We start from the raw sequence: 26,073 nt of genomic DNA on the forward strand, positions 1-26,073 counted from the left end.
TGATTGTTTTAAATTTCATAAGAATTAAAATTTCAAATGGATTTAACGTTCATGGGCATTGGTGGGTGAATTTTTCAAATAATATTTTTTTTTCAAAATTATATGATGCTAATTTACCAATTGGTGCTAGGTAAATTGTTGTGTTGTACGTGAAAATCAAATTCTTTCAGTGTGGTTTAATTGTTGTTGCCATGGCATGGCTGGGTTGAGTTTTGTCGCACGAGGGGGTTAATTGTGATTTTTGCTTTTAGTTCTCAAATTGCGAGCGCGAACTTTTGTTAGGGGCAAGGTAGAAATTTTATGTGACAAATTTAAAAGTTGGATGTAAAGAGAGATTTAACTAGGATTTTATGCATCAAATAGAATTTCTTCAGTAATTTTTCTAGCATTTAAAAAAATTTCTTTTATTTTGCTTGACCAGTAAATTTTAGAATGTGTATCAACTAATGGAAAATTAAAGAAAAACTAAAAAAGAAATATGCTCTAATAGAAAATTAAAGAAAATCTAAAAAAAATAATATGCTCATGACCTTTCTCTTTCCTAATTCCTAGTCAGTTGAATAGAGAAAGGAGAGCAAGCAAAATAGTAAAGTTTTTATTTTTGGGTGTGTGTGTGTTTTTGAGGGAGGGAGGGAGGGAGGGAGGGAGGGAGGGAGGGAGAGAGGGAGGGTTTGTTGTTCCATTAAGTCGAATACTATTTTGCCAGTAATCTCATTTTCTCATTCGACACTCTTCTTATTTCTTTATTTTTCTTTCATTAATTCTATTTAGAGTCAAGAAAGAGCAAAATATAATAACATCAAGAGAAAATGAGAGCGTGAAATTACTTTTCTTATTTTTAGTCTCAAGTGTAAAGAGAATAGGGAGGAGGGGAGAAAGAGAAAGATGTAGTGCGGAGGTTCTTCTCATAATTGTTTAATAGGGCAAAATCGCAATTTTGAGGGAGAATTTTTTTGATGGGCTAAAGATAAAATTGTGGGGGTTCAAATGAAATTTTATTTTATTTTAAAGTTAATCTCAATTTATTACCCTGAAGTTTTTTTATTTTCAACATTTGGTACATAAAGTTTTTTTCGTTCCTGTCTAGTACCTAAAGTTATAATTCTGGAACATTTTTTTACATTCGTTAAGTTTTCCGTTAGATTTTTTATTAACTAATAACGTGATGCCTACATGAACAATAACTAAGCACCACATGTCAACATGAGCCCACTTGAATGTTAATTTTTTTTTTATCCTTTGATTCTCTTTAATTCTTTCAATCCGACAATCAACAATTAAAAAAAGTGTAAAAAGCAAAAACGAGTGTTTTGATGGCACCACCCTTTTGTAAAAGCTCACCAACAATCAATTCTAATCTTCCAATGAACAATGGAGGTACCACATTCTAATTGAAAGAAGCAAAAAGAATACAAGCTACATAATGTTATATCTGGTAAAAAGAACACAAGCCATTGGAAATCTCAAAGAAACATTAAAACCACTATTTTTTGACACTAAATCATATAGCACAGCATTGAAATCTCACCAAATTATAAAACGCAATTTTGCAATCTGTTGGAACATTCCAACTCCTACGCTGGAACATTTCAACCCCAAGCGCTGCCGCACTCAAGATCGTCAAGTTCATAGACAAATCCTTCTACAACCCACATGCCATCTATTACAAAGGTCCCAAGATAAAAGGGGTACAGAGTACAAATTCTATGAACCAGAAGACCTGTTACTGTGCTTCACTGGATTCGCGCTTCGATGCTTCCTTGATTTCGTCCCCGGCATCATCCTAAACCACCAGATAAACAATTAAATTTAGTTTACCAAAGTTAAAATACTGATGTGGAACTTAATCATCAAACAGCATTTGATATATACTGAATTGCAAGGATTGGTTGCATAATCGGTATCACTATAATGATGCATCCCAATCTCAAGAGTCAAGACCCCCTTTTCGGTCATATGTGTACATGCATCACGAGGGAAAGAGGATGAGAGAGATACCGTGATATCAGAAGTCCAGAGTGTAAGATTGTCTCGGAGAAGCTGCATGATCAAAGTGCTATCCTTGTAGGATTCCTCACCCAATGTGTCAAGCTCAGAAATAGCCTCATCAAAAGCCTGTGGGAAGAAGTATCGAAATTGAGTTAAAAAGCAATACAGCAATACACTAAACATCCAATTCTCAAGTTTATTTAAAAACTGCAGGTCACAAACAAACCTGTACTCAGCCATAAGGGAGAAAAGAATCATTTTACAAAAGCTTGTTTGGTTCATTTAACAACCAAGTGTTAGAAAGCAAAACACATACCAAATTCATGCCATGAAGACACAAGAATGGTTAAACAGCCCCTAAATAAGAAATGTATAACACTCATATACAGATTCTGCAGCATGAATTGCTAATTTGTAACATGTTACATAACAGCAAAAACTCAAAAGTTCACGTCCAGATTGTCGATTCACTAAAGGTCCAATCTTATCTAAATTATCCGAGCATATTTCACCAATCAATACTCCAAGACTAATGAACAGAACCAAATATGATGGCTGATATTCTTGAAATTGGAGAGAGCTCATTTCTTCTAGTAAATGTAGTTGTACCAATTAAGTAGAAGGGTTTTTTAAATTTTGACCCAAGAAGTAGAAATTGTTCAGGAAAGAAGTATCCAGAGAAGTATAAAAGTGATTGATTAAAGGATGAGACACCATTTTTCATATGACATGTGGCATAACCAGATAAACCAAAAAGAGAAGTAGTTCTTACTTCATTTATAAACCAACTAACACTCTCAAATAAATTTGCAACTAAATGTCTACGGAAAAGAATTTCTCATCAAGCATGTAAATTCCATGCACACTAAAGCCAGGTGCAATAAGGGCAAACATAGTGACCTAATAAATTCATAAAGAACCATAAAAACCAGGGAAGGAGAATAACAATGAATATAGGTTATGTATTTTCAGTGAATATCTACAACTGTATATTAAATTTATACAATAAATACCACTGAATAATTTAGAGACTAGAATGCACATAAAGACGACAAAAGGCCTTGCGTACAAACCTGTTTTGCCAGATTGCAAGCACGATCAGGTGAGTTAAGGATTTCATAGTAGAAGACTGAGAAGTTGAGTGCAAGTCCAAGCCTTATTGGGTGGGTTGGAGCCAACTCGGCGAGGGCAATGTCCTGCATCAAACAAAACAAAACAAAACAAGCTTAAGGATCACTACAAAAAACAAAAGCACAATTAGAAAACTAAAAATGGCAGAAAGGCAAGCTGAATACCAACCTGAGCAGACTTGTAAGCCAACAAAGTGCTCTCAGCTGCTTCCTTTCTCTCGCCTCCAGTCTTAAACTCTGCAAGGTACCTGTGGTAGTCACCTTTCATCTTGAGGTAAAACACCTTGGACTCAGCGGAAGAGGCAGACGGAATGAGGTGCGACTCAAGAAGGTTCAATATCCCATCACAGATCTTGCTGAGCTCAGCCTCGATCTTGCTCCTGTATTCCTTGATAATCGCAACATGATCCTCATTCCCTCTGCTCTCCTCCTTCTGCTCAATGGAAGATATGATCCTCCATGAAGCTCTCCTAGCTCCAATGACATTCTTATAAGCCACAGAGAGGAGGTTTCTTTCCTCCACTGTTAGCTCCTCAACATCAACAGTCTTGGCAACTTTCTCCATAAACTCAACCATCTCCTCATATCTCTCAGCCTGTTCGGCCAACTTGGCCATGTACACATTCTCCTCACGTGAAGAATCAGGTGGCGACATCTTTGCTATCTAAGTCTAAATCTGAAACCTGGGAATTAATCCAACAAATGACAGTTTAAGTCAGTGATCTCTATTCACAGACACATATACTCGCATACAAGTAAATCACTACACACAGAACAACATCGTAGCACATATCAAATTAGTTACACACGAAACTAGCACGCAATAGATAAACAAACTATCAAACATTTACTCAGATCTGAACATAGTTGGAACTAAGTGGAGTCGGCTGTATGAATCCTAGAAGGCTATATGAACATAGTTGAACTAAGTGGTGTTCTAGGATTCATCCAGCCGACCCCACTTAGTGGGAAAAGGCTTTGTTGTTGTTGTTGAACATAGTTGAACTAACAACAGATGTGGAAAAACATGTTAATTCTATAAAATCCTATAAGAAACCAAATAAAAAAGCGAACTTCAGACCTTTTCATGAAATTTTCTCAGCAAACAAACAGATCAGGATCCTGATTCAGCTATCACAAAAACAGATTAGAGCAGTAAATCTCACTCCCAACTTACCAACAGTAATCCCCAAGCTTTTAACTTTAGTCATACCAGAAAAAAAAATACCCCAATTTCCAATCCCCTTTTCAAAAAACTCATCTTTTTTAATCATTGAAAAACCACTTCCACTTCCCCAGCAACCAAACAAGTCACAAATCGAAATCTAATCGATCCAACACTCAAATCAACTACCAAAGTTAAATCAAATCAGATCCAGTCAGAAGAAAATTAAGTCAACAACTTTTTTTTCCCAAAAAATAAAAGATATCAAAACCCTAGATAACAGATAAGCAATCATCACAAGCAAACAGTAGATCAACAACAAAAAATTAAAATTAAAATTAAAATTAAAATTGAAATCAAATCAGGAAAAATCAAACCCCAAGCTAACCCTAGTTCTTGAGAAGTTGGGGACGGCCGTACCTTCTCTGGTCCACGATGAAGATGAAGATCTAAGCTTGGAGTAAAATTGGGGGAAGTGGAAATCCGGGTGGGGGGCTTTAAAATGGTCGCCACGAGGAAAGAGTAGGGAGGTAGGCCCAATGGGAACGTGACACGTGGTGCGTGGTGGAGATTGCGTTTTTTTTGGGAGTGGGGGAGACGCCACGCTGGCGTTGACGGTCAACGGAAAATCCTTCATCATCTCTTTGGGCTGTCGACTTGTCGTTTGGTTTGGTATTATTGCTGCAGCCTGACGTGCGTTGTGAGGTGCGGGTGTTTGGCCTCGTGGGGACGGACGGACGGCCGGACTTGACGGTGTCAAAATCGACAAAATTAAGGCCGTGCAACAAGAATCACGCTGTGCTGACGGTGTTTTTGTTTTTCCATGAAGAAGATGTTCAAAACTTAGCATAATTGGTATTTTTATTTTAGGAAAATTAATGAAAAGAGTTTCAAATCTTCACATTTTAATTAAAAATCACCTATTAACTTTATTTAATAATAAGAACAAAAGACTAATAAAAAAATTAAAAACCTAACACATCCAACTTGCGCTGGGGCGTGTACCCTCTCCTTTAAAACTTCAAACACTCCATTTTTTTCTCCCATCTTTTTGTTTAATAGATTTTTTTTCTACCCCTCACCGTCGCCATCGCCTTTGGCCGACACTTTGGACTTGTCTCTGTGCAACAAGAGGCCTGCCTCGCCTCATGTGGCAAGGTTGAGTTATATGAGGTCAGGAGGTGCTACTTCTGTGACTGTAAGGTTCAATCCGGTTAGCAGTAGTTACGTGGATGAGGACATTCCACTACCTCCGCCACCTCCTCCTCTATCAATTAACCAAAACGATAGTAGTGTAGATGGTAACGCGAATTCGATAAACTCGGGAGTTGATGGGTCTTTACAAACAGGCAATGGTGAAGGGAGACAGTTGTGGGAAGTAATGCCAATGGTGGAGCTACAAGTTTGACAGGCAAAGTCGGTGTTGAGCAGTTTGGTTCAAAGAGAGAGAAGGATTTATGTGCAGAAAGAGAGGACCCTTTAGGAGTTTCATTTTAGTAAGTTTTTATAAACAATGTATTAAGTTTCATAAACAGTGTCGTAAGTTTTCATAAACAGTGTAGTAAGTTTCATAAACAATGTCCTAAGTTTCATAAACAGTGTAGAAAGTTTTATAAACAGTGTACCATGAGTCCACGCGTGAGATTTTTTGTTCTTTTTATTAAAATTATGTCTTGTTCATTAAAATTTAAGTTCTTTTGTCATTTTTATTAAAATTTAAGGATTTTTTTTTATTAAAATTTAAGTCTTTTTAATTAAATAAAGTTATAGCATAATTTTTTTTATTAAAATAAACTTAGTTCAAGCCTTTTTCATGAAAATTCTTTTCTTTTTTTGTGAACGCATAATTGGCATTTGGTGAATAGCACCTTCATGATTAATTATGTGTTTTTTGGTTTTTCTCAAAGGTAACATTCATTAAGCAGAAAAAGATTATTGGCCAACTCAAAGGAAGACAAAATAACCCAAAATACAATGAGAAATTCAGATACACAAAAATCCCACCCAATAAACAGCTTACGCTGCCTCCGCCACGAACGTGTTGCTAGTAGCCACCAAGGTAACAACACTAGAGAAAACAATCAAGTGATTAATTCAACTAAGACATGCACACATATTACAAACCCCCAACCAAAAGAACACCACAACTAGATTTTGTCACAAAAAAAGATGAATTGAGAAATTGTCACCATATCCAAATCCCCTTCACAAAGCCCTGCAAATATATACAAACATATTAACACATGGATAGAAGGTGAGGCTAAAGAAGTACGTAAAATACACCTATTGGCCGAATTCCCATAACATTTGGCCTCGATTATAATTCGGCATGCCAATCGATGGAGGGGAAGTAAGGGAGGAAAATGGATCTAACATCCATTTTAGGTTCAGAGACCGCAGATTGAAGCAAATGATGAGGTGGGGATGGAATATGAGGAAGGGAGGTAGAAGGAAAGGGTAGGGGAGATGGAGGTTTGGGTTTGAAAAGGCATGACCCAAGAGAGGGAGAGTGGAAAACTAAATAACAAATTGCAGTAAAAACTGACGAAAAACCCGGATAAGCGGCGATGCACGCCGAGGGAGAGGCAAGAAGTCCAAATCTGAGACAAGGTCAAAGGATAATTTTACCAAGTTCAAATAGAACTGAGATAAAACTCATAAGAAAATGAAATAAAAGAAAAAAGAAGAAGAGAATGAGGAAATGAGAAAAAAAGGGGTTGCCACGGGCACCCAAGGCAAAGCTAGGATCAGCGGCTATTGCTTTTTTGCTCCGTTTGTGTTTTCAACGAGAGACAACACAACTTATTGAATAATTGTGTGTTTAATGCCTTATGGTTTCTTTGTCAAATATGCATTCTCAATTCATAGAATTTCTTATGAAAAGTATTACTAACACTTTAAAAATGTCACTGTAAAAAGTTCTCCTACATCATGTGTGTGGTATATGCAAATATGAGGTTGATCCCACTGAGATTGCTTTAACACCAATTTAACCAGCTAATTACACGAAATTTAACTTAGAAAAAAACGAATGATTGATTGATTATGACAAAATTAAAATTAGAAAGATGAATAATGAAAAATCACAAAGAATAGAAGTTTAAACAAGTTAAGATGATGAAGCCTATGGTCATGAATCCACCAATAACAATCATATTCTCTTTTCTTCAAGCCAATTACTATCCAATTACCATACCAATATTTAAGGTTGTTCTTTCTAAGATATGAATTAATCCGTAGTCAGACATCAACTCGTGTATCTATACGCGATAAATATGTTCTATTGGTTAGGCAAGCTGTTAAACCCATTAGCACTGAAGAATCATGTAAACCAAGTAGGACTAGTTTGATATTGGTCATCCTGACTAGTTTTCCACTCTTCTTAATCTTAATTCCAATAAATCTAATTGATTGGTCATCCTCTTAGATTTACCTAAATATCTAGCAACAAGTTCACAATGATGGTCAATCAAAAGAACATTTGAAACTATAAAATACACACAAAGATTAAGAATTAAACATGGCATGTAATCGAATGATAATCAACAAAATACTTCGGAAATAATCATGTCATGGTTTCATCATATACCTTAGAAAAGTAGTTTAGTTACAAATAGTCATAATAAATAGCACAAAAGAAGTCATGGAAGATATCAATCTCAACATAAATATAATACGTCGTTGATGTCTATGTGAGTCAAACTTATGACATCTCACTTACAAGTTAAGAGAAAAACCATTAGACCATGGTACTAGTTTGTACATATGAGATTATTGAAGCCAAATTTATGGACAACATATACATTGTGTTGTAGAGATGGAGCAAGTCTCATCATTGGACCCAACACGTAGATAACCTGTCATGATACCAAGAAAGAATTCTTATTCAGCAGTAAAATCAATTGGCATTAGAATAGTGTTTAACTCATTATAAGCTATTGCAATGTTTTGTATTTTCTCTAATATATCACACTTCCTAATGTTTATTTTTATAAACTATTGCAATGTTTTGTACTCACCATTAAAAACTCACACTTCTTAAATTTTTATAAATCCTTGCAACCTCTCTATTGTATCTACATTTCCAGCATTGACTTCCTACTTCTTAGATGATACGGTCAAGCAAATGAAATAAGAGAGTTCGAAACTTTAATAATAATTTATAGGATGAGACATTTTCGAACCCGAGACGTATGGTTACAAGCTCTAACAATGAAAAAATAATAAAATAAAATAGAAGGTAGAAAAATATTGAATGGATAAGAGTCAAGCAAACCAATCAAAGCAAAAGAGGGAAAGCGTGTTTGTTATGGCTTTTATATCAACCATAATTCGAAAGGTTAGGGATCAATCATGAGTCATTTAATCCCAAACACTGACTTGATTAGTCACAAACACAACTGCCCCCTTGCTTATCCTAAATGATGTTTGGAAAATATAAGGATAAATATTAGATCTTGGCATGGTCCCATAGTAAGTTCCACGTGTATATATAATGGCTATTGAACTGGACTCCAATTGAGTGAAACAATAAGTTAGTTATGGTTTAACAAAATGGAACAGTTAAAAATTTGGGGAAATACTTTGGTATGGGTGTTTGAACACGTTAGTCGTATGAAATCTCTTACAAAAACACGAAACTTTCTTGTATTTTGATATTTCCCGATACCATGCGGTCTTATCTAGTATGAAAGATTCTCTAATCAAATAGCCATACTGAAAATGTACTCACAACTTCAATTGCTTTACTTTTTCTCTAAAGAAAGGAAAGCAATTTTAATGGATTTATTGATGGATTTGGAAGAATGGGGCAAAATGAGACTAAATTTGATTTTCAAGAGGTTAAGTGACACAATTTAAGTCTCGTGAAGCAAAAGTGAGAATGACTTTGAGTTTCAAGGGGCATTGACCTAAAGAAGTATAAAAAAAAAAAAAAGTTAGGACTGGGTCAGAACCATGGCAAGTGGTCCGGTGGAAATATTGCAGAATTCCAAGTCAGTTATGCTCTCTGGTATTGTGTTCAAGACACGAAGCTGACAAAAACACTAGTGATCCCTGGTTGAAAGCTTTGGGATGAAGTGTAGCATTTGATTGTGTTCAGGAATGGACTGAAATGTCTTTAGCCTTTTCGGACTCCGGTGAAGATTAGTCTTACCTTTCGAGGTGCGGGATACCTCTCGGAAAAAAGTAAATTTGGATTGGGTCAGATTCAGTGCCGAATAGCCAGTTAAAACAAGCCCACATGAAGCCCAGTGCCCTAGCGTTTTAGACCTGGACTATTATCACCCGCTGGTGATGGAGCGTGCGATCAGCCAATACAGTTAGTCACTGACTGCGAGTCCTGGCTTTTGCGCCACACTCCTTCGGTGCTCCGCAGCCAAGCCCCGTCGTCCTCTTCACTAGCTGAGACCTACAGAGAGGGAGAAAGGAGGAGAAATCAATGGGATACATACAGGAAGCACGTGAGAATCACGTGAAGAAGAAGGTTGAAGAAGGTATGACGTATTTCAAAGCTCAAACTCTCTAGGGCTCTCAACAATTATTCTTTCGTTTGATCGTTGTGCTGTAAAAATGTGTAATCTTTTTGTGGAAATTACTGCTTCAACAGCATTGCGGAGCAAAATGAAGCACAAGGCGCTGCAGGAGTGCAAGGATTTGGCGTCAAAGTACGCCGAGTGCTCCTACGGCAGAACCATATCGGTCGTCTGGCAGTGCCGGCAGCAAGCCAAGGAATTGAACGAGTGCCTTCACCAATTGTAAGCCCCAATTCCTCGATTAATTCACCCCGATCATTTGTTAATCGTAAGAAAAAATGGGAAAGATTTTGTTTTTAGAACAGGGTTTTATATATTAATATCAATTATATGTTTAGTTAGGAAATGCTCTTACCCAAATTGTATTGGCGTGCTTAGACTTGCTTGTTATGAATGTTGGTTTGCTTGAGTAGCGGTTAGAGAATAGCGGACTTGTGAAATTATTCCCTTTTTTTATGAAGATTCCTGGTGATGCTTACTACTATATCTGTTGTGTGTTGGTTGAGTTGAATTGCCTTTTATAATTGGACTCAATGCATTGTACTCGTCATGGTTTACGCAAGTGGGAGGCAGTAGAATAGCGGACTTGTGAAATTGTTCCGATTTTTATGAAGTTTCTCGGTGATGCTTACTATTCGTTTTGTAGTAACTAAAGAAATTAGTTGGATATTACTCTTTATCTTTTGTGTGTTGGTTGAGTTGAATTGCCTTTTAGAATTGGACTCAGTGCATTGTACTTGTCATGGTTTACTCAAGTGGGAGGCAGTAGAGTGGTGTTTGATCACGAAATATGGCAAGATGGTGGCAGCCTTAGGGTTAGGGCTGGGGTTGAGTTATGTAGTTTGGATTAATACGCTGCCATTCTACATTTTCTGTCCTTTTCTTCTTAACTGCGGAGTTAAATTTGGCTTTTGGGTTTTTGCATATGGTTTTCCTCGTAGTGTTTGCATAGACCAAATCAAAATGTGGAAACTGCATTCTGGTTTTTGAAAGCCTTGTGGGATTAGATTTGCTAGGCATAGTGTTTTATGAATTGGTTTCTAGTCCAATGACAACCGGTTATCAGAAAAATGGAAATCGTGCAACATTCATGAGTCGTGGCAATGGTAGAGGCATATTGAATGGGATCATCAAGGGCAACTTCTCATGCAATCTGTTCGAACCGAGGTTATAAATGTTTGTATTTGGCATTCAATTGTCTGTAGACGGGATACTAAACTAGTTATAGAACAGAAAAGGTATTCCAATCTCTTCTTGCATTTGCTTTAGACTTTAGAGAGCACGAAGCGAGAGAGGAGAAAATTTCTCATCGATAAGCTGAATGGCCGTGCTTGGGCATAGTTATGATTAGGTTATGCTTAAGGAATGGCTTGGTGCAGTGATGTCTTCATGTTGTTTTTATTGCTAGTAACGCATCACCATTTTTCGTAGTCTTTCAGTAAGAGAAATGAAAACTTTACGGATATCCAATCTACCCGCGCAAATGCATGCGAAGTACGTTTTTTCTCTATAGGGTTATGAATATGCAAAGCCTCCTGACATTGTTTTGCTTTTTGCAGCACCAACGATGACGTATTGGAGGAAATGAAAAGAGCGTACATGCTTCAACAAGACGGGAAAGCGCCTGCAAAAGTCTGAGATCATCACCGGTTCATGATTTTGACGTTGAAGTTTGTTATCTGAATTCTGGCATCATCACTGGTTTATGATTTTGATTTCTGTAGTTCGGTTGATGCCAGGAGGTTGTGTTCGTAATATTTTCCAAAGAACTCAATAATTTTAGAGATTTCACATGGATTATGTAACATTTTCTCGAGTAATTTATCTAGAAATGCATGAATAATTTCGTCTTGAAAATATCGACCGCGTTGAGTGCGAAGAATCGACCAACTCTTGATTGCAAAAAGCGTTGTATTCCATGGTCTTAACTAAAACCCAAATAGTAAAAACTCGAAAATTGTACAGTAATCGAAAATTCAAGAACAGAGGGTAACAAAATTATATGGTTGTTTTCCACCCTGGTTGAACCAATTCAACCTCAAAAAACGAGCGGAAAATGCGAACCTCGAAAAGTTTCAGCCAAACAAGATGTATATATTACAGAAATTCTTCATTCATAAGAAAAGACCTAGAGCACATGCAAATTCAGATTTCCTCTAACAATCCTCAGTCAGTTAAGGTAGTTTCAACCAAATCATTCACTGACGACAAGACGATAGGCTTCACACGGCCAGAAACATATGCTGAAGCTTAAGTTGGCTTCCGCATGTTACGCCCAGCACGAATTACTTCATCGACCAACAACAGTTGAGATGCAATTACGGGCCTGCATAAAATAAAAACGAACACCTGAATGTTAAGCACGATGAGAAAAGAAAGGCTTAAATGCAAGCTCGATTCAATGAGTTACATAAACCGAAAAAGATCTGAAAGAAAAGGATTTCAAAATCATGCCATGTACCCTGAGTTTATAATCTGTCGCTTCACAGAGTAGTTGTCAAAGATACCCTCCATCTGTGGGTCAAGCGGTTCTCCAGTGTTGTGATTTAGTCCCACGACATTTCCCTGATCATGCTCTCCCTGAACAAGCATCCACTTAAGAGATTATTTTTCAATCACTTGAAGAAAGATAACCAAATGAAAAACTCAGGAACTTTTTTAGAAGTATACCGTAAGGGCAATTATCACATCTTGCGTATCGAGGCCAGAATTCTCAGCAAGTGTCTTGGGTACCACAAGGAGAGCATCAGCAAAAGCTTGAACGCCTAGTTGAGCGCGCTGTTTCATAGTATGTGAATGTGAGAAAGATGAGAAAGACGAGGTTCAGAAAGATAAGAGGTGCTTAAAAGTAATACCCGTAAGGAAATTTAGGGAAATATTCAATTACCCCTTTAACAGTTTTCTTCACTTCATTTACTAGATATTGTCTGGCTGCAACTTCAAAAGCTCCAGCACCCTGATTCGTATATTAAAAACGTTTCACATATCACAATCAGACGTACCTTCCAGAAGCAAAAACTTGTTTATGACTTATGCCTAAAGCATATACAACATGTAGAAGGTCATATGATTCAAAAAACGAAAAAAAAAAAAAAACAAAAATACGATGGGGAAATCTCTAGAACAAACTTACTAAGATGACAGCTTCATCTTCAATTGTGTTTTTAACTGCCCTCAGACCATCACGAACAGCATCCTTAATCTGAGCAATTGTATGGTCATTAGGTCCTGCACCAATTTTAAGAGGAAATAAGGATTACATCACTACAGGACTTGCCAAAGGCAATAGAATGTTGAATATCACTTAAGCATTACTATGAGATGGGTGCTACATAAATTACTAACTACTGGGTAAAAAGCCAGAGACTAGTTATAATTTGCTAGGTGAAGCACGAATGGAGTACCTTTGATCAAGATTGTGCAAGAATGGGGGTTTTTAACATTTTCGACAAATGTATACTTCTCTTCACCAAGGACATGCTCGTATACAAGTCCAGCCCAACCAAGGCAATCAGGAGTTAGATCATCTACGGAGTTCACAGCCTCTCCGCCACAAGCCAAAACCAACCGTTCCATATTTCTCCTCTTTGCTCTTCTCAAGGCAATAATCTAAGAAACCAGGGGATTAGAGAAGTGCCAAACACGTTGCACAAAATCGTAGTTAAGTGCACAACACAACACCAATAAAAAAAGCTGCGGTGTCTATCTGGTTGATATGTTGGAAAATAATTGAAAAGAAATCTAAAATAATGATCCATAACTTACCCCTGCCCTTGCAAGGAGATCCAGAGATGGGGGATCAATTCCCTTCTGATTGATAACGACAAAATTATTATCATTACCAGAGCAAACCTGCAAATCAGCCAGTACAGGAAATATTTCAGAATCTGTAAAGTCGATATATGCTAGGATGAGTGCTAAATCAATATCAAGCAAATGGCATTGATAGCAACACTCTACCTTATTTTTCAGTTCAATGATTTTTTTAACTCTTTCATCAACCTGACGCCTTTCAGCTAAAACCATTGCTTCTCTCTGCTCCGCATTTGAATAGAAAAAGCCTGAGTTTACTTCACTGAGATGAAAATCATCAAATTCAAAATGATCAGAAAATCATATCCATAAGAACATAGGATGCTAGCTGTCCAAAAGACTGCTATTTCATAACTGTGCAAAAGAAAAAGAATGAGCAAAAGCAAGGGGGCAAAAGGAGAAAATATTGAAGACAAAATGTAACAATCATTTGATCAAATTTCTATATATATACACCTTTTATCGTACTCCAAAGATACATTGCTTGTCAAGATGTAACAATTCTCTGCTCTCCGCTTCATATCAGGATGCCTAGAACCATGATCCAGAACAAGACCCTCGACCTACAAGACAACATAAATGAGATGAAAAACCACAGGGTAACAATACATTCCTCTATTTTGTAAACAAACGTAATATTAAGCTTGCACAGTGTTCAGAAATCAAATCTAAACTGGTTCCAAGCAACTATCATGATTTACAATTTCATCATAGATTCAAAAAAAATGATTTACAATTTCATCATGTGAACTTGGAATAAAGAAAGAAAATAAAAGCACTAATTATTATTCAATGTTACCACCAAACAAAACAACTATAGCAATACAAAACCACCAATTGATGCACATAGTAGCACCAGAAAAGATACATAGCCATTACTATAGGATTACAACTCTAACAAAATAAAAGCCAAATCATTTGCAGAACCTTCGCAAAAGATTGAGGACCCAATATCCATGGAAATGCCTCTTTGGATTCATCAAGGGATAAGAAATATCTAAAAGGCAGAGTGGTGGAAAGTACAAGATATTAACATACCAAACGTGTGTCTACATCAAATTTGTGTCGCATGTGCATAATCTCCACCATAAACAGATCAATGGGTTCCTCAGGTTTGCGGATGCAAAGAACCTGTCATTTGTAAAACCCTAGTTTGTCACACGTCAAGATGCAAGAAGTCTATGAAATATTATAGATTCCATAAAAATGGATACAATCTTTCAAGCATTCTTACATAAACCACAAACACTCACCGAATTAACAACTATGTCGGTCAATTGATCCGCCAATGCTTCATATAACTGCAAAACAGAACATGTCATATTAAATATATAAAGGGTAAAAATTCCATTTACTCTGAGCGGTATGTAAACCTAGTAAACCCCACGCTGCCCAACACTATTTAAACGGTAAGAAATCATACAAACAACATACTAGATACCTTTGTTCGCAATGTTGTCCTTGCTACCATTTTCAGAATCTCTTTGTCGGGCTCATTGCCCATCACAACAGGAGTTTTGAATTTCTCAAGAAACTGAAGCGTTGCTCTTTTGGCAATCTCAAAACCATCAACTAGGACACGGGGATGCATCCCTAGAACAAGAACAAACTCACTATTATCAAGGATGCCAAGACAAAAAAGGAAGAAATGAAAAGAAATAGATTGACTTGGGGAACATTTCAGAACCACAAGGTGCAAAGATCTAGACTTTTAACCCTTTATGAAGAACCAGATCAAATGTCCAGTCATTGATTACAGGTAACTGTGAGTATGTAGCAACCAACCTTCGTCAATGTATCGCTCTGATTGTTTCATAAGCTCGCCGATGAATAAGACAGTGGACGTGGTGCCATCTCCGCTTATGTCATCTTGGGCAACAGCGGTCCTTGCAATCATAATTGCTGTTGGGTTCTGAATTTGCTGCAACCATTTGACAGAACACCAATGAACAAAGCAAAATACGAAAAACACAAAACATACTGAATAATTAAATTTAACACTAAATCCATACAGCCAATTCGAGTAAACCCTACACCATCTGTATTCTCACATTAGAAGCAAAAACAATCGACTTCGAGAGTTTCGAAAACATATCAAAGTTTTCGATAACCAAACAGAACCTCGGTTACTAAATACAGTTTCATTTCGCATTTCGATCAACCATAAATCCTTAAACCCTAATTTAACACACTCTATACAACCAACCGGAGATCTAGGGTTCCGAAAACACAAAACCATACCATTTCTTTGAGCAGAGTGTTGCCATCCTTAGTGAGCTTAATGTCGCCAGCTCCACCAACAAGCCTGAAAACATTATGGAAGAAATTAAAACCGAAAAATCAATAAAAAAAAAAGAAAAATGAATAAAAAAGTATAAAAGCAGTGTAATTTTTTCCTACATTTTGATGGTGCCCTTGGGGCCGAGGTTGGTCTTGAGGACGTCCTGCAAGCCCTTGGCGGCGTTGATGTTCATGTGCAGCGCCGCCGATTTGTTCAGCACCTCCGCATTCGGATTCAGCACTCGAATCGACATCCCTTTACTTCTTCTCCTTCTCCTTCTTGTTCTTCTTGTTCTTCTACTCAGATGAAATCCAAGTGAGAGCGTGCGAGTTTTTGAAAACTTTTGAGAGTTGGAGAACAAGTAGAAGCTCCAAAACAGTGTAGTTTTATGAATCTCAGAGCGTGGGGTTTGTTAGGGCTTTCTGGAGGGGACTCGGAAAGCTCCGAAACCGTACCTGCAAACGTCGTCGTGTTGGTTTTACAGACCGACTAAATGGGCCGATTCAAAAGTCTAAAGTCCAAAGAGGAAATGGGCTCATTGATGATGAATAGTATAGATCAATATTATTGGGCCACAATAAAATCTCAGTTCTCTTTCTTTTTCTTTTGTACTTTTCTCTTTTGGAGTTTTCCTCCTAGAGAAGTAACGAATGGTCGAACTGTCACGTGGTATTACTTCACTCATGCCATAAATATAAAGTACTCGTTTTTATTCCTCCTAAATTGAAAAATTATTCTCACTATTTTAGACAATGTAAAATGAATTTTAGACAATGTAAAACGAGGATATTTGCAACCTTCTCATTAGTTTAAACATTCTCAATTTTTTGTAGAATCCTACGATATTGCTTGATGGTCAGAAATTTTGTTCTATTAATATAGTTCATGGTATATATAATTTATCGGTATCCAGACCCATCCATTGCTTGAGCAATGGTGGGATGGTCAAAAAGGAGGAGGAGAAGTGAAAGAATAATTTTAAGGGAAAAGATGATGGCAGTGGCTCATCCATTCCTTCCTTCAACCTTCCTGCATGAAAGAATCTGAAACTTTAACTAACCGTGACTAATAATGCATGTGACTTATGAACAATGAGAATATATATGACCAGTCGTGCGGGATCCGTGTCCATGGATTTGCTGAGGTATCTGGTTTTATGACGACTTAGTTCAATGGACTGGAAGATATGCAGGTTTAAATTATATATTATACATCCAAGGTTAGATTTTTCTCGTATAAAGTCTTCCCAGCTAGTAACCGAGTTAACGTTGAATTTTTAAGACAAGGTTCACCTTGCTCGAAAATTCTAGAACGGCAGAATGTGCGGTCTGTTGAGAGTTCATATCACATCAAGTTTTGGATGTGTTTACCAAAGTTTGGATCACTTTTCATATTGCTAATTAATTTTATAGTGAAATTTCAACTTTCTTTCATGATCAATGATCCAACTGGTGAGAATCCCAATACATTCCATGCTCCGGTCTATAAGAAAATTTTCAGATTTCTGGCCTTTGAATTTTTTACTTCAATACAACCCAATACATTGAATGATATATATGCATCTGCCGAAATTAATTTATATTAGCCAAAAACTAAGGTATCCTTTTAAAATATGAAAAGGACTGTTAGTGCCAATCTGCGGTAAAGATTACAACTTGAATGTAGGAAAATGAATGTACAATCCCTTAACCAAGGTTCTTACGTAGGCACTAGTTGGGGGCGGGTTCCTCGCCTAGGCGGATTAGATTGATTTAAGTAAATTTATTATATATTGTATGAATAAGTGTCTAATTATACTTAAAAAGTACATAATTATATTGTAATATATAAATTACAAAATAAAATGACATATAGATTATAAAGTATTAGAACATATTGAAAATGTGTGGAACAAGTATATATGAGTGTTCATCCAAGTATTTAACAAGTCTCTTACAATTTATTGAAAATAAAATGCAAAATGAAAGTTATCGATTTTTGTCTACATGAAAGTTGCGACCTAAGCAGGTGCTTAAACGGGCTAGGCGGACGCCTAAGCGGGTCTTGGCACATTTTCTTAATTTTTAAACTCCTAAGGACTAATCCGGATGGTGGCCAACCGTATAGTGCCTAAGCGACGTTAGATGGAGATTTTTAGAACAGTGACCTTAACAGATTTAACTAACTAACTTAACTCGAGCTTGCAAAAGTAAAGTATCTTTAATTTGAAAAGAAATTACCGATCGACAACTTTTCAAATTTTCTATTATTTTCTTTGTAAACCACTGTCTAGCACCATGCATGAACTTTATATGAAAGTGTAACTGTTAGGGTAAAATTGGCAATCCCTGACATAATGCCTGAGTCTGTAATAGCTTAGACTTGTTATACATTTTCAATTGTAATAGTTTAAGTCTAGGAAGGGTTCTCACACTTTCGATGCAAAGATGTTACCTACACGCGATAAATATTCAGGTATGTTTGCATGCATACATCCAACTACATTCATCTATATCTCATGTTATTGTTTTTGATATAGGACTCTTAACCATTGTGTGGTTTATCTCTTTAAAATATCTTATTCCTTTATATTCGAGATTTTAAAGCATGCAAAATAGTCTAATTGCATTAGGACTAATCTGATGGTATTGAGACTTTTCAAACCGTGTTATCAAAACGTGTTTGGGTGTTGGTAGAGTTATTGATCAATATGGAGTGTCGATTTAGCTAAAACAGGTTTTAGTTATGAAATCTTATCAGGTTAAATTGGTTCCCGTGCATTGAGGATTTATAAGGAAGCTTTGAAATTGTTTCAAGTGAACCATTTTATGCATAGAAACTGATTTTATTGAAAAGGATTTTTTAAGAAACATCAGTTGGGTTTTTCGTGTGCGTTGAAAAATAATTGAAATACTGTTGTTTGCTTATGGTTCCAACAGCATGGGTTTTTAAGAGAAGATATTATTTTTCATGCTGTTTTTCTTTGAGGTTTTAAATTGAATACCAATTATGGAAATGAGCTTTGTGATTTTCGTAATTGATTGTTTTCCAAATAAACACTTCATCATATAAACATTCTGCATAATCGAGTTAGCATTGTGCAAAGTTCGAGGGAAAGGTGATTGACGGTTGCGTTAGTACCGTGCCACTTCAACTCGAGGACTGAAGAAAGATCGAGTAGCAAAGCGCGAAGACAAAGCTGCCAACTGGTATGAGTGTCTAGTTGATGAGTTTTGTAAGTCTTTATGTATTCTTTCTTTCTTAGTGCTTCCTGGCTTGGTAGCCCGAGGATTTTCCCAATGGTGGGTTTTGCCTCGTTAAATCCTACATCATGTGTGTGCTTTTTATATTCATGTTGAATATTTGTGTAGGATTAATTTTGAATAACTGATTAATAGAAACCATAATTTGCTTTAGCGTTAAGTTGTCATTTATAGATTAAGTTAGTACCCATCCTAGGACTTTCAGTAACAGTACTGTGGAAGAATAATGACGTGCATGCAAAAAGATGGACGAACGGCATATATTCCTGAGGCAAGTACAATATTAAGAACAAAATCTAATGTTTTTTGGGACAACTTGTACAGGAAAGGTACAACTGTACGTGTTGTTGCAAAAACTACAAATAGTCAACCAATGATCGATTTCCAAATTCCATAAACTGAAAGATTTGTGGAAGAAATTCAAAATTGAAAAAAAAAATGAGATGATTAATTGCATTGCATGAAATTTCAGAGAACTCGGTTTCGGTAATTATTCACTAAGCAAAGATTTCCAGAAGAGGGTTATTTTTAAAGGAAAACTAATGAAAATGGCTTGAAAACTTTGAATTTTAATGATAAGGACAAAATAAAGGGTAAAGTGAATAGTATCAGGATTGATTTTTTACTGTAAAAATGTGGTTTTTCGTTAAAGTGAACAGTACCGGGTACTTTTCGTTAAAGTTCCCTATTTTTAATGCATGTTTTTATCTTTTGTCTATAGTTTCAATGCATTTTTTGTGTTATAGGTACATTGAAAAATCTCATGTTTGGACGAATTGTTAGACTTCAAGTTTCACTGGTCATCCCACTGTTGAAAACCAATTTCGGGCATCAACATGGCTGATTAGTTGACCTTTTATTTCAGTTTTTAGATTATGTTCCAAGAAAGAGAACCTGGTGAGGGAAGTTATGATAACGCTTTAATCAAATCAACAAAAAAGAAGATGGCAACGGAATAATTGGACAGCATAAATTAGAAGGCAGGAACAACCTTGGTCATATGGTTCATCCGTTGACTCCAATCATCAATTTAAGTCAGACTTGAGTTAGACCAGTTGTTCATTATAGTGTGCTCGCCTCTACATGTACGAGTTAGACCAGTTGTTCATTATACGAATTTGTTTTCTTCTAATTCGGTTTGTATTTAGGGTTTTCCTTTTAGTGTTTTCCTTGTCTTAATTGGTTTCCTTCCTGTTGATTGTCTTGGTCTGAATTGTATATAATCCAGGAAATGAATGATTTTTTATTTTTTTTTATGTGTGTTTTGTGAATTCAATTGCAGAGAAGTATTATTGTTATATAGCGAACTAAAAGCAATGGTAGAGGGGGGCAAACATAAACCTAAGAAGGAGCGAGAATAAAAAAGGATTAGCGGTTGTCGGGATGGCGAAAAGGAGGGGAATGGAGAGAGGAGACATAGGTGAAAAAATAGAGATAAGAGAGATTGTGATCTAGTCATTCCGCAAGAGACGGGTTTTGTGATTCTGAGGACGAGAGGGACAATGTAGAGAAGGGCATTGAGGAGATAGGGAGAGTGGTAGTCATAGGAGGACTAGAGATAGAGAGAGAAAAAGGGAGAAAGAGAAAGAGAGAGAGGGCTTGGTAGAAGGAAAGGGACAAAGGTCGAAAGAGAAGGATGCGGAGTGATGATATAGGTGAGGAGGAGGTTGATGATGTTAGGGAGAGTGATAGGAAGCCACGTACGAAGGATGACAAGGAGAATGTGGAGAGAGAGGGGGAAAGGAGTAGAAGTAGGTCAGATAGACATTGGGATGGTCAAGTTGATAGCCTGGTAAAGAAGAGTGATGAAGATGATTTATTTATGAAAGAGAAGAAGCCAACCGAGGAGTTAGAGGATATACAAAAGAAATTGGATGAGGAAATGGAAAGGCGGAGGAGGAGAGTTCAGCAGTGGCTGGAGTTCATAAGGAAGAAGAAAGAAGCTGAGGGAGAGAAGCACCGGGAAGTGGATGTTGATGAACCCAATTCTGTAAAGACCTGGACTCTTGAGGGAGAATCTGATGATGAAGAGACAGGACGGAGAAGCCTATCGCACTGACAAAGAGGATGGAGCTGTCTTGGAGGTTGATTCCGAGAATGAAACAGCTGCACCTGCTTTGCAGGATGATGAAATTGATCCATTAGACGCTTTTATAATTCTACGGTGCCGCCTGACGTTGAGAAGCTGGCCAATGCTGTGGAACAATCAATAGTTTCTGTTGAAAAAGGTTCAAATAAATCTTTAGGCAGAATAATTCCTGGGGAGGATTCAGACTCGGATTATGGGGACATTGAGAATAATGACAATCCCTTAGAAGATGAAGACGATGATGAGTTCACAAAAAGGGTGACAAACAAAAAAGTGGAGAAACTTTGTCTAGTGGACCACTCAAAGATAGATTATGAACCATTCCGGAAAAATTTCTACATTGATGTGAAGGAGATCTCAAAAATGACCCCAGAAGATGTGGGTGCATACCGAAAACAGTTGGAAGTGAAGATACATGGTAAGGATGTCCCAAAGCCCATTTAGACCTTACCCAACTGGAGTTACAAATAAAATCTTGGAAATGATAAAGAAGCTCGACTATGAAAAGCCAATACCAATTCAGGCTCAGGCATTGCCTATAATTATGAGCGGTCAAGACTGCATTGGCATTGCAAAAACTGGCTCAGGCAAAACCCTTGCATATGTGCTGCCAATGCTGGGGCATATCAAGGACCATCCACCTGTGGTAGCTGGATGAGCCTATTGGTCTTATAATGGCACCGAGTAGGGAGCTTGTGCAGCATATTCACAGTGTTATTTTCAAGTTTGCCAAGGCACTTAGTCTCAGGTTTGTCCCTGTATATGGAGGTTCTGGTATTGCCCAACAGACCGGTGAGTTGAAGCTCGGTGCTGCATTTGTCGTCTGTACCCCCGGTAGGATGATAGACATACTTTGTACAAATGCAGGGAGGATAACAAACCTGCAGAGAGTAACTTACTTAGTTGTGGATGAAGCTGATCAAATGTTTGACTTGGGTTTTGGACTTCAAATCAATCGTAGTGTTCAAAGTATTCGGTCAGATCATCAGACTGTATTGTTTTCTGCCATATTCCCTCACCAGGTTAAAGTCTCGGCACATAAAGTCTTAAACAGACCCCTGTCTCTGCTGCCCAAATGCTTCCCAATGGTGGATTACCTGTTTCTTTTTCAGGTGTCCTTGGTAGTGTAACTTTACCAGGAACAGCAGCCGTTGTGCCTGGGATGGGTCTGGCACTTGTTGGACACTAGGGGGCAGCTCGGGCTGCAGCAATTGCAGTTGCCATGAATTTGAAGCATAACCTGGCAAAAATTCAAGCTGATGCAATGCCTGAGCACTTTGAAGCAGAGTTGGAAATAAATGATATTCCCCAGAATGCCCGATGGAAGGTTACCCACAAGGAAACTTTGGGCCCTATATCAGACTTGACTGGAGCTGCCATTACTATCAGGGGTCAATATTTCCCGCCAGGCAAGGTTCCAGGGCCAGGAGATCCCAAGGTGTTCCTGTTTATTGAGGGTCCTACCGAACAATCTGTCAAGAGAGGTAAAGCAGAACTAAAACGCAAGTTGGAAGAAATCATGAATCAGGCATTATCACTTCCTGGAGGCGCTCAGCCACGCAGATATCAATTATATAAGAGAGAACGTGATTCCAACCTACCTTTTGCATAATTTTACCTGTGTTTGCTGAACTTAATCTGCCTCTCAGTTCTTGGTTTATTATTTCTCACTCACCTAATGAGTGTTCTTTTTGAGTTTTTCTATTTAATAGAATATTTTTGTCTTTCCACATGTCCTATCTATCCTGCTGATCTTCAATATTCAACTTACTTTACGATTTTTATTTAGGAGTCATTTTATTTTTTACAATGAATAATCTGATACATTTGGATTTATTTGTGTGAATAGCTATGAATTTGTTTTGTCTTGCTTTGCACAATTTTCAGTCCACTTTTGATCTTTTGTTTTTTGACTTCCTTTGTTTGTCATTTCCCCTGGTGCGAGGGACATTATGTTCATATGCTCGCATGCTCAATATTTTCTTTGCCGTTATGAAGCTGTGCAAGAGATGCGATCATGGTGCGATTCTTCAGTTTAAAGGGATGTAAGTGTTTTAGAATCTTCTAGTCCATGTTGTTTTTTTCTTGTTCATGAGTTGTAGAACCTGTGAATTGATTCATTTGGGTTCTTTCCTTGGTGCTTACCCAGGTTTTGTTTGGGAATTGCTGGAGCCGATCAGCTGCCCTCCAAAATGGATTTGCTTTTGTGGCGTTGTTCGCTATAACGGGTTACTGAGTTCTGCAGAGATAACTAACCCTGTACAATTTGCTTTAGTTTTGCTGCTTTCGACTCTGTTCACTTTTTGATTACCGTGATCATTTTATTTGTTGCAAATGCATTTTATGATCTAAATTCTGAATAGCAGGCTTTGGTTTTGCTTTCTAGTTAAGATTTTCAGTTTTGGCTTGTTTACGTTCTTTTGCTTCTCATTAGCAGATTTAATTTGTCCTCTTTCTTGTGGAGACGATCTTATAATGTAGACAGTAGTAAACCAACACAGTGATGATATACTGATGTCTTTTGTTCGTTTCAGCTTCAGCTATCAACAGAACATAAGCCAATCGGAATGATTTCTTGCCAAAGGTCAGAAAATCCCCGCTTCATTAAGTATGCTAGATTTTTATAAAAACAACAACAACAACAAAACCTTTTCTCATTAAGTGGGGTCGGCTATATGAATCCTAGAACGCCATTGCGCTCGGTTCTGTATCATATCCTCTGTTAGATCCAAGTACTCTAAGTCTTTTCTTAGAGTCTATTCCAAAGTTTTCCTAGGTCTTCCTCTAACCCTTTGGCCCTGGACCTCTGTCCCGTAGTCGCATCTTATAATCAGAGCGTCAGTATGCTTTCTTTGCACATGTCCAAACCACCGTAACCGATTTTCTCTCATCTTTCCTTCAATTTCAGCTACCCCTACTTTACCTTGGATATCCTCATTCCTAATCTTATCATTTCTCGTGTGCCCACACATCCAACGAAGCATCCTCATCTCCGCTACACCCATTTTATGTACGTGTTGATGCTTCACCGCCCAACATTCCGTGCCATACAGCATTGCCGGCCTTATTGCCGTCCCATAAAATTTTCCCTTGAGCTTCAGTGGCATACGGCGGTCAAGCAGATTTTTATAATAAATAAAAATAAAATAAAAACAATCAAGAGGCTAAAAATTATAATATAATTGGAAAGAGAAGTTCAATATATATCGTAGTGGATTCTCTCATTATAATTTTGATACTTACACATTACATCTCTCTTACAAACTGATATAGCATTGATGATGATGAGATGATGATGGTGATGTTGAACGTGGTGCGATTCTTCAGTTTGAAGGCATGTATGTGCTTTAGAATCAAGGGATGCGAACGTGGTGCGATTCTTCCGTTTGAAGGGATGTATGTGCTTTTACAATCTTCTGGTCGATGTTTTGTCTTTTTTTTTTTTTTTTTTTGTTCCCTGAGTTGTGGGACCTGTGAATTCATCCATATGGGTTCTTTCCTTGCTGTCCAGGTTTTGTTTGGGATTTGGTGGAGCCGATGAGCTGCCTTATAAAAGAATTTGCTTTTGTTGGAGTTATTCGCTATAACGGGTTGCTGAGTTCCTTCAGAGACAACTAACCCTCCGCATTTTGCTTTAGTTTTGCCACTTTTGACCTTTTGACCTTTTTATTTTCGTGGTCATTTTATTTGTTGCGAATGCGTTTTATAATTTAAATTCTAGGAATTTTTTTAGCGTGCTTGAAACATGGGTACATACACCATATATTTAAATCGCTGGCTCTGTTTTTGCTTTCTAGGAAGGAGACCGGTGGCTTTGTGTGTTCCCTTTCATTCAATTTTTACTAGCCTAGTCTTACACTCTTTGTATAAAATTATTAGTATTTTTTTAATTCATTTTTAATATGTAAGTATATATATTTCTTAATAGAAAGTGACTCAGATCGTAAAGGTTGGAAAACACAATGACCATTTTGACTAAATGAAAAACATAGTAATTAAAATAGATTTTAAACATACAAGGTGACCAAAAAGGTTTTAGCCTATAAAAAGTGTTGTGGGCCCGATTTCCCTACTTGTAGTGTAGTAAAAAATAAAGAAATTATAAACACTCATTTTAGCCTCTTACATATTTGTTTAATCTTTATTGTTGTTTTCGTAAGACTTTTTCAATTCGACAATTAGAATATAAAATGATACGCGAGAAGCTAAAAATTATGAGTGAAAATAGAAAATATTGCCTACTTTTGAGGAGTAGACATCAATTGCCTATGCCATTGAAGTTTATTTTGACCTTACATGACTCATCAAAATGAGTTTGCCTATTCAATGGCCTACACTATTAAAGATGCTCTTACTGAAAAGAAGAAAATCAAACCGGCCGTATGCATGATGGGAGGAGCAAAGAACACACCACTTATCAAATGTATTTAAGAAGGCTGTACATATATGTATATCATATCTTTCACACATCTACCCCCAGTTTCACGTGAAATATAATTTTCTAGTTATTATTTTATTTTATTATATTCGGGGATGGTGAGCAATTTTTGTATTTTTATATTTTTATATGTTTTTGGAGTTTTCAAACTTGACTCATGGACGTTGCAGATCCACTTGAGCTTGACATTGCAAGTAGCTTTGGCTGGAGTGTACTAATCCTACATTGGAATGAGCCGACAAGTGATTTCCTGCGTGAAGTAGTTAAGTTGAGTTTCGTTCTCTCGCCTGTTGGATTTCTCTACAGCATTGGCTGGATGTAGTTTTCGTCTTGAGCGATGAGTTATATGATCTCGTCAACCAATGATAAATTTACGTGGTATCACTCATCTG

At 37.1% G+C, this 26,073-nt stretch overlaps 4 protein-coding genes and 1 pseudogene across 7 annotated transcripts; 3 read left to right on the forward strand and 2 right to left on the reverse strand.

Moving 5' to 3' along the window:
• Window positions 1–1,454: 1,454 nt before the first annotated feature.
• LOC103432099 (14-3-3-like protein A) lies at window positions 1,455–4,841 on the reverse strand. 3 transcript variants are annotated; one of them, XM_029097115.2, is made up of 5 exons: window positions 4,705–4,841; window positions 3,289–3,802; window positions 3,063–3,185; window positions 1,999–2,115; window positions 1,455–1,783 (listed from the first exon to the last, which is right to left on the reverse strand). In XM_029097115.2, the coding sequence occupies exons 2-5, from the start codon at window positions 3,772–3,774 to the stop codon at window positions 1,724–1,726; spliced, it is 786 nt and encodes a 261-aa protein (XP_028952948.2). In that variant the 5' UTR covers window positions 3,775–3,802; window positions 4,705–4,841; the 3' UTR covers window positions 1,455–1,723. The 3 variants fall into 3 exon arrangements, with proteins under 3 accessions (XP_028952948.2, XP_070673010.1, XP_070673009.1); XM_070816909.1 differs by having other exon boundaries at window positions 4,662–4,776; XM_070816908.1 differs by having other exon boundaries at window positions 4,673–4,756.
• A 4,513-nt stretch (window positions 4,842–9,354) lies between these two features.
• LOC114822553 (uncharacterized) lies at window positions 9,355–11,675 on the forward strand. The gene is made up of 3 exons (XM_029097090.2): window positions 9,355–9,779; window positions 9,893–10,040; window positions 11,378–11,675. The coding sequence occupies exons 1-3, from the start codon at window positions 9,725–9,727 to the stop codon at window positions 11,454–11,456; spliced, it is 282 nt and encodes a 93-aa protein (XP_028952923.2). The 5' UTR covers window positions 9,355–9,724; the 3' UTR covers window positions 11,457–11,675.
• A 36-nt stretch (window positions 11,676–11,711) lies between these two features.
• On the reverse strand, window positions 11,712–16,381 carry LOC114819097 (T-complex protein 1 subunit zeta 1). The gene is made up of 15 exons (XM_029097089.2): window positions 16,032–16,381; window positions 15,873–15,936; window positions 15,417–15,552; window positions 15,073–15,224; window positions 14,885–14,932; window positions 14,670–14,762; window positions 14,088–14,194; window positions 13,779–13,893; window positions 13,584–13,670; window positions 13,223–13,427; window positions 12,952–13,046; window positions 12,706–12,774; window positions 12,489–12,596; window positions 12,280–12,398; window positions 11,712–12,144 (listed from the first exon to the last, which is right to left on the reverse strand). Exons 1-15 carry the CDS (start codon window positions 16,163–16,165, stop codon window positions 12,069–12,071), a joined length of 1,608 nt encoding a protein of 535 aa, XP_028952922.2. The 5' UTR covers window positions 16,166–16,381; the 3' UTR covers window positions 11,712–12,068.
• A 4,103-nt stretch (window positions 16,382–20,484) lies between these two features.
• LOC103417096 (DEAD-box ATP-dependent RNA helicase 42-like) overlaps window positions 20,485–26,073 on the forward strand; it is a 98,099-nt pseudogene continuing 92,510 nt past the window's right edge.
• LOC139187697 (uncharacterized) lies at window positions 22,770–25,124 on the forward strand. 2 transcript variants are annotated; one of them, XM_070816936.1, is made up of 5 exons: window positions 22,770–23,288; window positions 23,393–23,502; window positions 23,778–23,827; window positions 24,517–24,639; window positions 24,755–25,124. In XM_070816936.1, the coding sequence occupies exons 1-5, from the start codon at window positions 23,261–23,263 to the stop codon at window positions 24,828–24,830; spliced, it is 387 nt and encodes a 128-aa protein (XP_070673037.1). In that variant the 5' UTR covers window positions 22,770–23,260; the 3' UTR covers window positions 24,831–25,124. The 2 variants fall into 2 exon arrangements, 1 of the variants encoding a protein (XP_070673037.1); XR_011577907.1 differs by having other exon boundaries at window positions 23,069–23,288; window positions 23,393–23,471; window positions 24,517–24,814.

This window comes from Malus domestica, chromosome 17, assembly GCF_042453785.1.
Source record: "Malus domestica chromosome 17, GDT2T_hap1".
Lineage (NCBI taxonomy): Eukaryota > Viridiplantae > Streptophyta > Magnoliopsida > Rosales > Rosaceae > Malus > Malus domestica.